Source organism: Coenobita brevimanus, chromosome 73 (assembly GCF_032717465.1).
Source record: "Coenobita brevimanus isolate Jiangsu-jjx chromosome 73, ASM3271746v2, whole genome shotgun sequence".
In the NCBI taxonomy this organism is placed as follows: Eukaryota; Metazoa; Arthropoda; class Malacostraca; order Decapoda; family Coenobitidae; genus Coenobita; species Coenobita brevimanus.
In genome coordinates, this window is record NC_137026.1 from 29,954,952 (window position 1) to 29,971,899 (window position 16,948).

At 41.9% G+C, this 16,948-nt stretch overlaps 1 protein-coding gene across 6 annotated transcripts in view; it reads left to right on the top strand.

Annotated features, from left to right (window-relative positions):
* LOC145407549 (uncharacterized) overlaps positions 1 to 16,948 on the top strand; it is a 305,436-nt gene that overhangs the window by 133,127 nt on the left and 155,361 nt on the right. For all 6 annotated transcript variants that reach the window (XM_080278476.1, XM_080278475.1, XM_080278473.1 and 3 more), the window contains one exon: positions 11,149 to 11,204. In XM_080278476.1, the coding sequence (XP_080134602.1) occupies positions 11,149 to 11,204 (56 nt within the window). The remainder of the gene's footprint in view (positions 1 to 11,148; positions 11,205 to 16,948) is intronic.

A 16,948-nucleotide genomic window follows, 5' to 3' on the forward strand; every position in this document is an offset into this window, starting at 1 on the left:
ACATAGTCAAGCACCTAGAAATCAGTAAATTAATCAATGATTGCAGTATGGATTTAGGCTAGAATGTTCAACTGTAGACATACTTTGCCTTCTTACCCATCAGATTAACAAAACAATAGACCAACATGGTGAAACCAGAAGCATTTGACAGAGTATGGCACCGGGCCATATTGTCTAAGATGTCATACAGTGGCCTTGCATCACTGGTTCCCCTAATTTCTTCTTATCTTCGTAATAGAAAAATATGGGTTATGGTAGATGGAATTTATTCCCAATATCATTCCGTAAGTGGTGGCGTACCTCAGGGATCAGTTTTGACCTCAACCCTCTTTCTCATTCATATAAATGACCTCCTATCTGTCACTCACAACCCAATACACTCTTATGCTAATGACTCGACATTTCATAGTTCTTTCACACTTATTACTCCTGTAAACAGTCTGATATTATAAATTCACAAATAAACACAGCAGTTTCTCTGAACCAGGACCTTTCTAAAATTAATCAGTGGGGACAAACAAATCTGGTCTCATTTAATGCTCAGAAAACTAAATACATTAGTTTCTCCAACAGAAAGAATCCCTCAGACTCCCACATAATTTTAAATGATGTCAGTATTCCCATATCCACTACAATTGATATCGTAGGTTCACACCAAACACCAACCTAAGTTGGACAGCTTATGTTAAAGCCCTTGCTAAAAATGCTTCTAAAAAATTGAGACTTCTGTACAGCGTTCATGAATTCTTCACTGGCGAGCAGTTGGCCACAATATACAAAAGTCATGTGCGTTCTCAGATCGAATACTGTTCGCCACTGTGGAGTGGATGTGGAGATGTTGCATTGAGGCAGTTGGACTAAATTCATAATAAAACCATTAGATTAATCGATAATCCTGCCATTACACAGGTTCTTCTTCCGTTATCAGTATGTGGAGATGTTGCTTCTTTAGCATTATTTTACTGATATTTTTACCATAAGTGTTCTGACGAACTTGCTTCATTGTGCCTCCCCTTAACATTTCTCCCAAAATACTCGGGCAGCTGGGAGTGTCTGTGAACTCACACTCCCTCGCCTGCAGAGCAGAACCTCTGCTTATCAAAATTCATTTTTCCTCAGAACTACAACTCTCAGGAATTCACTTCCTGGGAGTTGCTTCCCACAGACATTTAATTCACTTTTGTTTAAATCCAGTTGTTATAAATATTTTATGAATTGAGGATGCCTTTAGGCACATAGACTTTTCCTTTTTTCTTCCCCATTCATTGTCTTAAAAAATAAATAAATAAATAAATCTTGAATTGGGTCCTCTCTGTATAGTCTCTTCTAGAAAGGCTTCTAGCTTTTAGTTGTTTTTTTCATTGCATTAGAAAGAAAAAGTGGGTTGGTTGCCCTTGAGCACCATTTTGTGAACAGTGAACCCTAGCCCTCCTTTGAATTTAAACCCTTTAATGAGCCACATTTGCTTGGAGTGCCTTATCACACTAGACCAGGGGTGGGGAACATTTCTCCTATCAGGGGCCATTAGGATATTTTTAACATCATTCACGGCCATACAAAATTATCAACTTAAAATCAACTGTAACCTAGTATATTACATATATATATATATATATGTATGTATATGGTGAGTGTAGCCTATACACTGTATATATATGTATGTATATGGTGAGTGTAGCCTATACACTGTATATACAGTATACTGTATATGGCTAGTGAGGGAGTGATCGCCCTCTACCTACACAGATCAAAAGCCCTCGGGAGCAGGGGGGTGGTTGCTTTCTCAGGCAGAGGAACTCCTTGAGAGTGAAATGGCTGGGAAGCATGCCGGCACGTGACTGGCTACAGCATAGCTGGGTCTTTCGGGTGTGGGCAATCAGGCAAGTTAGCTGCCTACTGCGACTGCAACACAATGGCGAGGTGTTCAGGAAGTTAGCCAAAGAAACCTTGATGGACTCGGAAAGAATAATAATGGCCCCCAGTCCCGTGCAGCCCTTAAATGGGCAGGGGGTGCTAAGAATCTCACGGTTGCCTCAATTACAATCTAATTCCTTTGTGAATGCAAAAAATACAATTAAAATTGGTAACTGGAATGTGAGAACGCTAAATCATGACGGTAAAATCGATGAGTTAGTGAAGGTTTTTCAAAATTACGGACTTGATATTTGTGCTCTGACAGAAACTAGATTAACTGGAGTCGATAAGTTGGATTTGGAGGATGGTATACGTTTATTGATATCTGGCCGACAGGACGGAATGCATTATCAGGGAGTAGGATTGTTGCTGGGTTGTAAGGCAAATAAGGCTTTATGTGAGTGGGATCCTATAGATGAGCGATTGTTATACGCACGGTTTAAATCAAATCATGGCAACATCAGTCTGTTTGTGTGTTATGCACCTACTAATGATGCACTCGATGAAAGGAAAGACACATTTTATGAAAAGTTGCAAGAAGGAGTAGGAAGGGTACCTAGACATGATGTTTTGATCTGCGTTGGAGACTTTAATGCAGTAATGGGCTGTTCAAATGAGGGATTTGAGGCATATATGGGTAAGATGGGAGTTGGTAGTAGGATGAGTGAAAACAGAGTGAGGTTTGGAAGCTTCTGTCTAGCAAATGACTTAGTCATCGGGGGCACACTCTTTCAGCATTGCAATATACACAAGACAACTTGGGTGTCGCCGTGTGGAAAATATAAAAATCAGATTGATCACATCGCTATCAGTAGGAGGCATAGAAGTTCTCTGCTAGATGTTCATGTTAAACGGGGAGTGGATATTGGTAGTGACCATCAACTCAGCATTGCAAAAATAAGGTTTAAACTTAAAAATCAGAAGAAGGAAAAATCTGGTGTTGGTAGATACGATATTGTTAAGCTTAGAAGGGAAGGAGAAGAAAAGGAGGAATTCAGATTAGAATGCAGAAATAGGTTTTTGGTGTTGGAAGAGGTGGAGAGAAGTGTAAATGAGATGTGGGAGGATGTGAACAAAGTTTTGCATGAGACTGCTGAATGTACGATTGGAAGGAGACATAGCTTCAGGAGAAAGAAATGGATATCAGAGGAAACGTGGGATATGATAAAAAAGAGAGGTGAGGCTAAACTGAGGAGTGAGATGCAATGCGTTGATGAACAAGAGATTGAATTAGCAAGAGCTGCGTACTGGAGTTTGAATTCAGAAGTAAGAAGGTTAGCTAGGAGAGATAAAAGAAGATGTGTGGATGGAAAGGTTGCAGAGACTGAAATCTTAATAAACAAAAATGATGGACAGAGTCAAAGAATAGCATATGAATCGATTAGAGAACTGAGTGGTAATGCAGGTAAACGCAAGGAAATACCAGTTAGAGACAGGAAAGGAAATTTATTGACCAAAGATGGAGATATTAAAAATAGATGGAAAGAGCATTTTGAGACAGTTCTTAATAGACCAATACCACCAGAAGAGGATATACCGTCTGCTCAGGAAGATTTAAATATAGAAACAGGAGAGTTGAGGCTTGCAGAAGTGGAGAAAGCAGTAAAACAGTTAAAGAATAATAAGGCACCAGGGGAGGATGGTTTATTTCCGGAAATGTTTAAAGTGGAGGGGGATAGATTAATAATGATCTTGACCAAGCTATTCAATAAGATATGGGTGACGGGGTTACTACCATCAGTTTGGAAGAATGGTGTAATTGTTAAAGTTCAAGAAGGGAGACCTGAGTGAATGTGGTAATTGGAGGGGAATCTCTTTGTCACCGATAGCTTTGAAAGTTTTCAGTAGAGTGTTGTTAAATAGGTTGGAGCCGGTGGTTGAGGGTATTCTGAGGGATGAACAGGCTGGGTTTAGAAAGGGACGTGGTTGCAATGATCAGATCTTTATAGTTAGGCATTTGATGCAGCAAGTTAATGAAATGAGAGTACCGTTAAGTCTTTGTTTTGTTGATTTTGAAAAGGCTTTTGATAGTGTTTCGAGAGAGACTATGGGGAAGATCATGAGACATTACGGAATACCAGAGGAGTTTGTGAGGGTCATTATGAACATGCATGAGGACACATTTTGTAAAGTGATGGTTGATGGTTGTCTGAGTGATTCGTTTGAAGTCAAGTCCGGAGTAATTCAAGGTGGTGTTCTATCGCCTTTACTATTTATATTGGTCATTGATTACATTATGAAACGCGTTGGAACAGAAACCGGTGCAGGTATACTTTGGGGAGAGAACAGGAAACTTTTGGATTTAGATTATGCAGATGATATAGTTTTGATTTGTGATGGTCCAGAAGAGATGCAGAGAGTGTTGGACTATTTGGTGAGTGAAGGTCGCAAGGTGGGTTTGGTTATTAATTGTGGAAAAACTGAAATAATCAATATGAATATGGAAAATGTGCAGGAATGTGTAATTGGAGGTATGGTTGTAAAGCAAGTTGATAGGTTTAAATATTTAGGTACTTATTTAGCCAAGGATGGTTCTTTGAACTTTGAATTTGAGGAAAGGTTAAAGAAGGCTAATCAGGCAATGGGAATGCTTAAAAATATTTGGAATAATAACAATTTCTCTGTGCATACAAAAATCAAACTTTATAAGGTAATGGTTAGGAGTATCTTAATTTATGGACACGAGTCTTGGTACAGCACAGTGACTATGGAAAATAAATTCTTGGTGTTTGAAAATAAAGCACTTAGAAGAATATTAGGAGTTAAGTGGTGGGAAAGGATACCAAAGAGTAGAATTAGAGAAATAACGGGAGTGCAGCCGATCGATGAATATGTTAGATTCTCACGATGGAAATGGCTGGGACATGTGTATAGGAGACAGGGAATAGTACGAGGTACACCAGGGTGGGTGGCACTTGGTAGGAGAGGTAGAGGAAGGCCAAAAGAGACGTGGGTGAGGACAATGAGACGGGAAGCTGGAGATGAGTGTTGGGGAGATCTTGAGGAGTTAGCACAAGATAGGATGTGGTGGTGTGAGTTCATCGAGGCCCTATGCATCCCCGAGGGTGCCACAGGAAATGATTGATTGATTGATTGATTGATATATATATTTATATATATACTTGTACAGTATATACTATATTGTGTGGGTAAAGTTGAAAGTTGGAATACAAATGTGGGCGATTGTGTGTGGGTATGCACCAATGCAAGATCGTGCTAGAAGAGTGAGAGAAGAGTTCTGGACAAATGTAGAAGTGTGCATGGAAAAGTTTGGAAGGAATGAGAGAGTGTTTTTGATTGGTGATATGAATGGTAAAGTTGGGAATGTGAAGGTGGATGGAATAGTTCGTGAGTGGGGTGTGCCTGCTGAGATAGATGAGAATGGGAGTGCGTTAGTGGACATTTGTGCTGGGAGGGGGTTGGTGATTGCCAATACCCTCTTCAGGCATAAAATGATCCACAGGTATACATGGCGAGTGATGAGAAGGGTGGGTGGTGAACTGAATGAAAGGAAGGCAATGATTGATTATGTGTGTGTGGATGAAAGGATGCGAAGATGTGTAATGGATGCAAGAGCTCATAGAGGTTGGGGGAGTGGACTTTCTGACCACTACTTGGTGGTGGCCAGAATTAGAATTCAAGTAAGATGGAGGAATAGAAGAAGGGAAAGTCGAGAGGAAGGAGTAGTTGCAAGGAGAGTGGAAAGGTTACAAGAGGATGAGAAAAAGGCAGAGTATAAGAGAGAAGTGGAGGAACGATTGGACAAATATGAATTGGAGCAGATGGGAGACGTGGAAGGTGTGTGTAGGATTTTTACAGAAGAAATATGCGCAGCATGTGATGTGGTGTGTGGAAGGAAGAGAAGACGGAGGGGGGTGCAAGGAACATCATGGTGGACTGAAGAGGTGAGACATGCTGTGGCACAAAAGAAGAAAGCATACAATGAATGGATGAGAAATAGGGGCATGGAAGAAGTTGAGAGGCAGAAGAGAGAGTTATATGTAGAAAGAAAGAGAGAGGTGAAAAGATTAGTAAGAGAGAGTAAGAAGAGAGTGGATGAGGAATTTGGAAGGAATTTGAGTGTAAAGTGGAGGGACTAAGAAAATGTTCTGGAAAGAGGTAAAAAGAGTAAGACAGGGTGGAAGTGAAGTTAGCATGGGAGTGAAAGATAAAAATGGTAGATTACTAGTGGAGAAGGGAGAAAAATTGAGCAGATGGAGAGAACACTTTAAGGAATGGTTGAACATAGAGGATGGAAGTAATGCATGTATAAGTGGCTGGGGAATGGCTGGGAGAAGGAGGGAGGTGAGAAGACAGGAAGAAATCAGTAGGATAGAAGTTGTGGAAGCAATGAAGAAAGATAAATCGGAATTGATGGAGTGTGTGGTGAAATGCTGAAGCATGGGGGAGAGATAGTAGTAGAATGGATGTGGAAGATGTGCAGATTGGCCTGGGAGGAAGGTAGAGTCCCGGAGGATTGGAAGTCAGGTATAATTATTCCCTTATACAAAGGAAAAGGGGAAAAAGAAGTGTGTGGTAATCATAGGGGCATTTGTCTTCTTAGTATAATAGGAAAAATGTATGGTAGGATACTTATTGACAGAGTTAGAGAAAGAACAGAGAAATTAGTTGGAGAAGAACAGGGAGGCTTTAGGAAGGGAAGAGGTTGTGTAGATCAGATATTGATTATTAGATCTTTAGTGGAAAAGTTTCTAGAGATGGAAAGAAGTTGTATGTGTCTTTCATGGATGTGGAGAAGGCATATGACGGGGTGGATAGACAAGGATTGTGGAAAGTGTTAAGAATATATGGAGTAGATGAGAAGTTGTTGAATGCTGTGAAGAGTATGTACGATGGTGCGAAGGCTTCCGTGCGTGTGGGTGGTGAACTAAGTGAATTTTTCTCTTTGAAAGTTGGGTTGAAACAGGGATGTGTCATGTCTCCATGGTTGTTCAATCTGTACATGGATGGGGTCATAAAAGAGGTACAAGGTAGGGTAGTGGATGTTGGAGTGGCCCTGGTGAGAGAGGATAGTGTTTGGAAACTCCCTGTACTGTTGTTTGCAGATGATAATGTGTTGTTGAGTGAAGACGAAGGGGAGCTGCAAGGCTTGGTGGATGAGTTTGGGAGAGTGTGTAAGAAACGGAATCTAAAGGTGAATGTAGGGAAGAGTAAAGTGATGGTCTTTGAGAGAGGTGAAGTCAGTGAATGTACAGCGAGCTTGGATGGTGAGGAATTGGAAAATGTGAGTACGTTTAAGTACTTGGGTAGTGTGATGAGTAAGGATGGAGGTTTGGAGGGTGAAGTGCTTGAAAGGGTACAGCAGGGAAGAAAGGTTGCTTGTTCTTTGAAAGCAGTGATAAGAAACAGGGAAGTGAGCATGGAAGTGAAAAAGTTACTACACGACAGTATTGTGATACCAACTCTAACGTACGGAAGTGAAGTTTGGACGTTGTTGGAAGGACACAAATCAAGAGTGAGAGCAGTGGAAATGAGTTATTTAAGAGGAGCCTGTGGAGTCACATGGAGAGACAAGGTGACGAATGAGGATATAAAGGAGCGTTGTGGTGTGGATGTGGATGTGATAGGAAGCGTTATGAGGAACACACTGAGGTGGTTTGGCCATGTGGAGAGGATGGAGGGTGAAAGACTGACGAAGAAAGTGTATGTGAGTAAGGTGGAGGGGGGACGAGGGAGGGGGAGGCCGAGGATGAGATGGAGGGATGGGGTGGAGAGGTATGTGAGAGAGGGGTGTGTGAGTTGGGAGCAGGGCAGTGAGATGGCGGAGGACAGGGCGACTTGGAGGCGATTTGTTTGTGGCCACCCCTTTCAAGCACTTTGGGGTGGCCACAAACAAATCGCCTCCAAGTCGCCCTGTCCCCCGCCATCTCACTGCCCTGCTCCCAACTCACACCCCCCTCTCTCACATACCTCTCCACCCCATCCCTCCATCTCATCCTCGGCCTCCCCCTCCCTCTTCCCCCCTCCACCTCACTCACATACACTCTCTACGTCAGTCTTTCACCCTCCATTCTCTCCACATGGCCAAACCACCTCAGTGTGTTCCTCATAACGCTTCCTATCACATCCACATCCACACCACAACGCTCCTTTATATCCTCATTCGTCAGCCTGTCTCTCCATGTGACTCCACAGGCTCCTCTTAAATAACTCAATTCCACTGCTCTCACTCTTGACTTGTGTCCTTCCAACAACGTCCAAGCTTCACTTCCGTACGTTAGAGTTGGTATCACAATACTATCATGTAGTAACTTTTTCACTTCCATGCTCACTTCCCTGTTTCTTATCACTGCTTTCAGAGAACCAGCAATCTTTCTTCCCTACTGTACCCTTTCAAGCACTTCACCCTCCAAACCTCCATCCTTACTCATCACACTACCCATGTACTTAAACGTACTCACATTTTCCAATTCCTCACCATCCAACCTTGCTGTACATTCACTGACTTCACCCCTCTCAAAGACCATCACTTTACTCGTCCCTACATTCACCTTTAGATTCCGTTTCTTACACACTCTCCCAAACTCATCCACCAAGCCTTACAGCTCCCCTTCGTCTTCACTCAACAACACAGTATCATCTGCTAACAACAGTACAGGGAGTTTCCAAACACTATCCTCTCTCACCAGGGCCACTCCAAATCCACTACCCTGCCTTGTACCTCTTTTATGACCCCATCCATGTACAGATTGAACAACCATGGAGACATGACACATCCCTGCTTCAACCCAACTTTCAAAGAGAAAAATTCACTTAGTTCACCATCCACACGCACTGCAGCCTTCGTACCATCGTACATACTCTTCACAGCATTCAACAACTTCCCATCTACTCCATATATTCTTAACACTTTCCACAATCCTTGTCTATCCACCCTGTCATATGCTTTCTCCACATCCATGAAAGACACATACAACTTCTTTCCCTTCTCTAGAAACTTTTCCACTAAAGATCTAATAATGAATATCTGATCTACACAACCTCTTCCCTTCCTAAAGCCTCCCTGTTCTTCTCCAACTAATTTCTCTGTTCTTTCTCTAACTCTGTCATTAAGTATCCTACCATACACTTTTCCTATTGTACTAAGAAGACAAATGCCCCTATGATTACCACACACTTCTTTTTCCCCTTTTCCTTTGTACAAGGGAATAATTATACCTGACTTCCAATCCTCCAGGACTCTACCTTCTTCCCAGGCCAATCTGCACATCTTCCACATCCATTCTACTACTATCTCTCCCCCATGCTTCAGCATTTCACCACACACTCCATCAATTCCTGGGGCTTTCCCCGATTTATCTTTCTTCATTGCTTCCACAACTTCTATCCTACTGATTTCTTCCTGTCTTCTCACCTCCCTCCTTCTCCCAGCCATTCTCCAGCCACTTACACTCGCATTGCTTCCATCCTCTATGTTCAACATTTCCTTAAAGTGTTCTCTCCATCTGCTCACTTTTTCTCCCTTCTCCACTAGTAATCTACCATTTTTATCTTTCACTCCTCTGGTAACTTCACTTCCACCCTGTCTTACTCTTTTTACCTCTTTCCAGAACATTTTCATACAGTCCCTCCACTTTACACTCAAATTCCTTCCAAGTTCCTCATCTACTCTCTTCTTACTCTCTCTTACTAATCTTTTCACCTCTCTCTTTCTTTCTACATATAACTCTCTCTTCCACCTCTCAACTTCTTCCACGCCCCTATTTCTCATCCATTCATTGTATGCTTTCTTCTTTTGTGCCACAGCCTGTCTCACCTCTTCAGTCCAACATGCTGTTCCTTGCACCTCCCTCCGTCTTCTCTTCCTTCCACACACCACATCACATGCTGCACATATTTCTTCTGTAAATATCCTACACACACCTTCCACGTCTCCCATCTGCTCCAATTCATATTTGCCCAATCGTTCCTCCACTTCTCTCTTATACTCTGCCTTTTTCTCATCCTCCTGTAACCTTTCCACTCTCCTTGGAACTACTCCTTCCTCTCGTCTTTCCCTTCTTCTATTCATCCATCTTACTTGAATCCTAATTCTGGCCACCACCAAGTAGTGGTCAGAAAGTCCACTCCCCCAACCTCTATAAGCTCTTGCATCCATTACACATTTTTGCATCCTTTCATCCACACACACATAATCAATCATTGCCTTCCTTTCATTCAGTTCACCACCCACCCTTCTCATCACTCGCCATGTATACCTGGAGATCATTTTATGCCTGAGGAGAGTATTGGCTATCACCAACCCCCTCCCAGCACAAATGCCCACTAACACACTCCCATTCTCATCTATCTCAGCAGGCACACCCCACTCACCAACTATTCCATCCACCTTCACATTCCCAACTTTACCATTCATATCACCGATCAAAAACACTCTCATTCCTTCCAAACTTTTCCATGCACACTTCTACATTTTTCCAGAACTCTTCTCCCACTCTTCTAGCACGATCTTGCGTTGGTGCATACCCACACACAATCGCCCACATTTGTATTCCAACTTTCAACTTTACCCATACAATCCATGACCCAACTGATCCATACTGTCTTATGCTCTTCTTCCATCTTTTACTCACAACTATACATACTCCTTCCTTTGCCCTCATTCTCACCTACTCCTGCACATGTACCCCATCCATACTCCCATTCTCTCACACTTTCTCCTCTCCATTTTGTTTCAGTTATTCCACATACATCCACTTTCGCACCCTCAAGCACCTGGACAATTTCTCTCTCTTTCACCTCATCATTCGCTCCCCTTACGTTCCACGTTCCGATAACCATGTCCTTTGTCCGGTCCTTGGTTGTCATCGTTTGGTCAGTCCTTGTCCGAGGCTTGCTGTTTGTTTTTTTAGTTAGTTGTTTTCCGGGGAGGGCTACAATATAGTATATATTTATATATGTTCGTTCATAAGTTTATGAAATTGCATTTATGAATTGCCTCACGGGCAAGATCAAATGGTCTTGCGGTCCTAATCACCTGGAGGCCGGATGTTCCCCACCCCTGCACTAGACCATCAGGCATCTATCTGTTAGCACAGGAGTCACCAAATGGTGTAGTACTGTAAATGGTTTCCAGGATTTACAGTGCTAAAATTTCTAGGGATTTCCCCAGATAACTAGTTTAACAATCATACTGTAACGTATCCAGTAACAACACATAAGTACTGTATAAAGTTAATGGCGTTAGTAACTTCGGTGGTTTTTCCTTTTCAGAATTCAGAAACAGCCATAACGACCACTAAGGAAAAGAAGAGTAAAGGTGAAACTTTGTAAGTATTATTGTCTTTTTTTTTCTTCTTTTTTTCTTTTTTTTTTTTTTTTACACCGTGGGCATTTTTACCAATGTTTTGCGTGTGTCGCGGGGTTATTTGGGCTCCGACAGACTCTCAAAAAATATTTGCCAAAAATCAGTTATTAGTCCTAGAATATTAAAATTACTTATGCTTATGGCACATACCTTCAGCTTTCTCCTGGAATGTTTGTTGAGCCTTCGTCGGTTACCGTAGGACTTGTGGAGACCTCTGAAGTTGGGTAACGAAGTCTCCACTTTACACTTCCCGACAACCTGTAATATGATTACCACAGCCAGATATTAACACTATAATCACTACTCTATGATTTTCAAGTAGTTTGGGATCCATACTCCAAAAAAAAAACACTGTGAAAGCAATGAAAATTATTAGCGCGTCTGACCGTCGCACTTGTGCTAGTTCACTCTTGGTACTCTGTCATTTATTATTCATAAAACCCCTCACACTTTATATTTCTATTACTATATAACACTTACATATATCTACAGTCTTTATCCATAAGTTTCCTTCAGTAGTATTAGTTTATTGTCACTGTAGGGATTCAATTTCTTTCAGTAAAATACGTAGCATTCACTTTCTCGTCCTGTATACTAGCATTGAGAGTGAATGTCACTTTCAATTTCACTTTCATAACTCATAGTATTCAGACATGCTAGAGTGAAACTTTCACTTTCATTACTCCTAGGGTATATACTTGTATTCTTATAATACTACTCACTTACTATTCTATTTACGTTCTCTATTTTATTTACGTTATTTACGTTTCTATTTTATTTACACTGTGTTATGCACTGCCACTTGAAGTAACTTATAAAACTATTTTCCACTGTTCACGTATATTTACATTCATTACTTTCACTTGCTGTTTACACATTATTTACAATTCCACTTGCACTGTTTTACTCAATAGAAAGATCGTAGTCACTCTTTTATCAATTGTCAGCCCTTTACCTCTTTCCACACGAGGTTTAGTAGTGGGTAAAGGTCACAGGGCCCTTTGCATGGGGGTGAAAAGTCCCTGAAGTTAGCAAGAGCGAACAGACGTACTCCCACACTGGAAGATAAAGAGTGAACTGATAAGGGTGGGCCGGGGTGGTGGCCTACCTAGGGAAATCAGTACTGTCAACGTTTAGCCTCTTGAAACAGCTATATATAGCAGTGAAATGATTGGCAGGAAATCTAGACAATACATTATAAATTAGGTAGTTCCAGGTGAATGTAAATATCACTTAGGCTTCTCCCTTCCCTCCTTATATGTATATGTATTACGATAATAGATTATACGGCATATTTCAAGGGGAAATAAACAGCGAAAATTAGCGAACGAGTGCATGTGAGGTGTTGTCAGGTGATATTTAGCCAATTCCAGGTGTATGGCACTCTCACTTACCTTATTTCTTTCTTGTATATATTATTTGGTATAAGAATAGGGCATAGGGCTTATTTCAATGGATGAAATCAGTGAAAAATTCCAGGGAAGATTTACTTAGCGTAGCACGGCCGGGCAGGCGAGAGGATATGGTAATGGAGGGGGGGTAGGGAGGGGAGTCAAGAACGGGGAGAAATGGCTAAATTGTCAACAATGGATGGGAGTACAGATGAGATTAGGAGTGCTGACTAGTGTTGGACATTGGCAGTACTGATAGATGATACAAGCCCCCACTTGGAAGCCCGGGTGAATTCAAAATAACACAGAATCACAAAAGCGACGCCCCGCGGTATGATCCCTTGCTCCCAAGCGTCACGAAAGTGATGCCCCGCGGTTAAGGGGTTAATAGATGTCAGATGGTATGCTTAATGGAAGTGTTATGTCCTGTGAGGGAAGAGGATACAAGCAGACTGGAATGCACAGAAATATGAACGATGATATGGAGTAGGTTCTCATTATGTGACAGAACTGAGAAAAATGTGCTGAGAGAGAGAACACTGGCTTGCCAGCTATCAGTGATGTAATGTGAACTGGTAGATTTTCATCCTTTTATTTAGATCATTTCACATAACCCAGTGGTAGAAAAAGACAGTGCTACAGCTCTACATCCATTCCATAGGACTCCTGAATGGCTAGCATCATATTCCAGTGCTAATCCCTTGTAACAGCTCAGTATTGAAGATGGGGAGATGGAGGTTTAAGGACAAGTTAGCATGAAAAGAGTATAATTAAGGAGAGTTACAAGTATAAATGTGGAGGGAAAACTGTCCAGTGACAGACTGAGAAAGACATGAGTTGAGGTATAGAAATTAACTGTGAGGAAGAGGTGCTGAGGAAACCATAACTTACTAGAAGACCGGTTGATTAAAAATGCTTATAACAAGTTTGGTTTTGTAAGGCTGCTGACTAGTATGAAAGGAACAGCTTTGTAGGAGGTGGAGGTTGAAGTAGCATATCATCATCATCATCAGCCATCATCATAATTGTCACCATCATCATCATCATCATCATCAGTCATCATCATCATCATCATCATCATCATCAACAGTCATGATCATACAGTACTCATTTGCCCCATATAAGCAGGTGCGTAGGGACCTGGGACTAGGCTACTCAGTCCCTACATTTAAGGTAACAGTAACCCACGTAACTTGCCCCTGAGTGGCATTGAGCGAGAAACCCCAACCATCCATCAGACTCAACACTTACAGGCTCCGTCATGTTGGAGTGCCTTAACCCACTAAACCACTATGTATCATTTAGTTCAATGATTACCACCCAGCATAGTAAATGCTTTCCTTGGACACTGGAGACTGTTTGGCTTGTCATTCAGTGTAGAGTCACCTGGAAAGAGAAAGAGAGTGAGTGCAGGATAGCAGTGGGAGAAAAATAGAAGGAAGTTGTGGGAATGAGGGATAGGAGTTCTGATAAAAGAAGGGAGAACGAAATTGAGAATAAGAAAATGTGAAGACGAGATTGGTTGATGTTGTTGTGGCTCCAGGCTCGCCTGGATGTAATCTAGCAGACTTGAGGTTCCTGCAGCCCATTGTTCTTTCAGGGGCTAGAGAGGGAGAGGTGATGGCTGATCAGTAGAGAGATGGTCAGCAGTCCTATTGGATGAAGGTTCAGTTCTTGGCTTGGGCAGAGAACAGTTTAAGAGTTTGAATTTCATGAAAATAAACTTTACTGGTTGTACTGTAAGACTCACCTACATGTCATAAAAGTACTCTTGCTAATAACAGTACACTAATCTCATATGAGACAGCCCAAAGAATTTATTCAATATGGACAGTGTGTGTTAGTGCCAAAATGGAGATATGCAGAGGTTTATGGTATGTAGAATTGCTAGGCCTTAACCCCTAGGCGCCGGGCATGAGTTCACCTATCCACGTCCCAGAACTGGGTTATTTTCAGGATAATCAATTTTCCCCCAAATATATATATATTTATTTTTCATTACAAATCAATCACAGATGACAAAAAACACATAAAAAGCACGTACTTATTCTCTGCTGGTGATCTGGAGGTGGTGGTGTCGTGTGAGGGAACCGGTGTGTGGCAGCTGGGCTGAGCATGTTCAAGGTCACTGTGGTGTGTTGGCGGTATTAGTGGAGGGAAGAAGGATGATTACCTCGTGCCAGAATAAGTGTTGTGTGTATTTGTTTCTCTCACTAATTCACAGTGCTGTACGAACACAGTATTACAACGAAAATAGCAAAAGAACACAAGAAAGTAACTAATGAAGACTGGCTTATTTTATGTTTTCCATGATACTTATTTTCTAATAAATTTATGTCTATTTATTTATTCACTATTATTTACACTATTTACACATTATTTCACTGTTTTTAGTAACTCTTGACAGTATGATACTTGCCGTACACTCTCCCCCACACCCCTCAGGGCCCCCTAGTAGCCCACCCCACCCCACCCCACCCCTCCTGACCCCTGCCCCAACCGTGAACCTGTATCAGCTTGTTCCAAGGCCACACTCTCCCTACGCTGGCCTCCCACCACCCACCACAGCCCTCCTCACTGCTGAGCTGCCCTCCCCCGGCCAGGAAGCATTACCCTGCGCACCAGCCATGCCTGGACAATACTCTTGAGTCCATATGGCACGCTACTAAGTTCAAACATGGCCGCAAAAAATTAAAACGTCATATGATGTGGACCGATGCCTATGGGTTACGGAACAGGCTGGTAAGCCTATGCCTAGAGTCAGATTGATTTAAAAATAATAATAATAAATAAATAAGTAAATAAATACAGTGCACTCACATAACTCATGCACTACTGTCTCACGAATTATCTAACTCACGGTGTCCTTATCTAAGTCATCATTATCACCGAACTCACGGAAAATGCTCTAACTCGTGTTTTTCTATTAGAAAATGACTTACTTCCAAGGAGATGTTTAACTCACGGTATTGTAGCCGCAACTAGTGACTGGAAGCCAATCATATTTAAGCACACAGTCCTTGTAATAGTGCAGCCAATCAAAACAATGCTTTCCCCACTTACGCTTAGTGGCCACTACTGCAACTAAGCGGGATTTTTGTCATACACATGTACACCTACCTGTGAGCTTCTTCCCTGCCTTTTTGTGCATTCCTGCTTTTCTTGTGCTTCACCGTGGCTGAAAACAATCAAGCAAAGAGTTCTTCATCCAGGAAAGGATTGAAGCAGAAGCCACCACTGAGCTACACCCAGAAAATAGAGCTAATATGGAGGATAGACGTGAAAGTGTTAAGTGAAGTGCTTGATTTGTGGATATAGCCAAAGAAAAGATCAAAGTACATGATAGAAATGAAACAAGGTGTAATGAATTAAATCTTGATAAAGCTGTTGCCTGTTATAAGAAAATGCATGACAGCTGTTTAAATCAGCCACCAGCAGTTGATCACACGCTACTTAGCCTGTCAACAACAGCCTGAGCCACAGCCTGGCCCTTCCTACGCAGATGATGACAACGGCGACACAGCTTCTGTTATCTCTGCAGTTGATTTTTATGGCTTCCTCAGTGAGGTTGCTGAAGAAGAAGCATTAATGCAGCAGTAGCACGAGGCATCTTAGGCTAGTGTGCCATAACCACTACCCGTCTCTCATTGACGTAATCATTGTCATCAGTAGGATTAAAATAAATGCTTTTCAGTATTGTTTATTATCATACTGGGATATGTAATGTCTTTTAAAATTGTTTATTATCATAAGATATGCAGTACATACTTCTGAGACAAGATGTTAATGTTAAGTGGTGTTAAGAGGGATTCTGGTAGTGTTATACTAGGCTACCCGACACCATAGCAGAATCAAATACAGTAATCCCTCTACTCTCCGACGTAATAGAGCCAAAGGCATGTCCGGAAAGTGGGCCCCTGGCTCCTGGACTGGTACTTAACCCCTTAACCGCGGGGCGTCACTTTCGTGACGCTTGGGAGCAAGGGATCATACCGCGGGGCGACACTTTTGTGATCCTGTGTTATTTTGAAATTCCCCCAGGCTTTCAAGTTGTGGCTTGTACCATCTATCAGTACTGCTAATGTCCAACACTAGTCAGCACTCCTTATCTCATCTGTACTCCCATCCATTGTTAACAATTCAGCCATTTCTCCCCGTTCTTGACTCCCCTCCCTACCTCCCCTCCATTACCCTATCCTCTCGCCTGCCCGGCCGTGTTACGCTAAGTAAATCTTCCCTGGAATTTTTCACTGATTTCATCCATTGAAATAAGCCCTATGCCCTATTCTTATACCAAATAATATATACAAGAAAG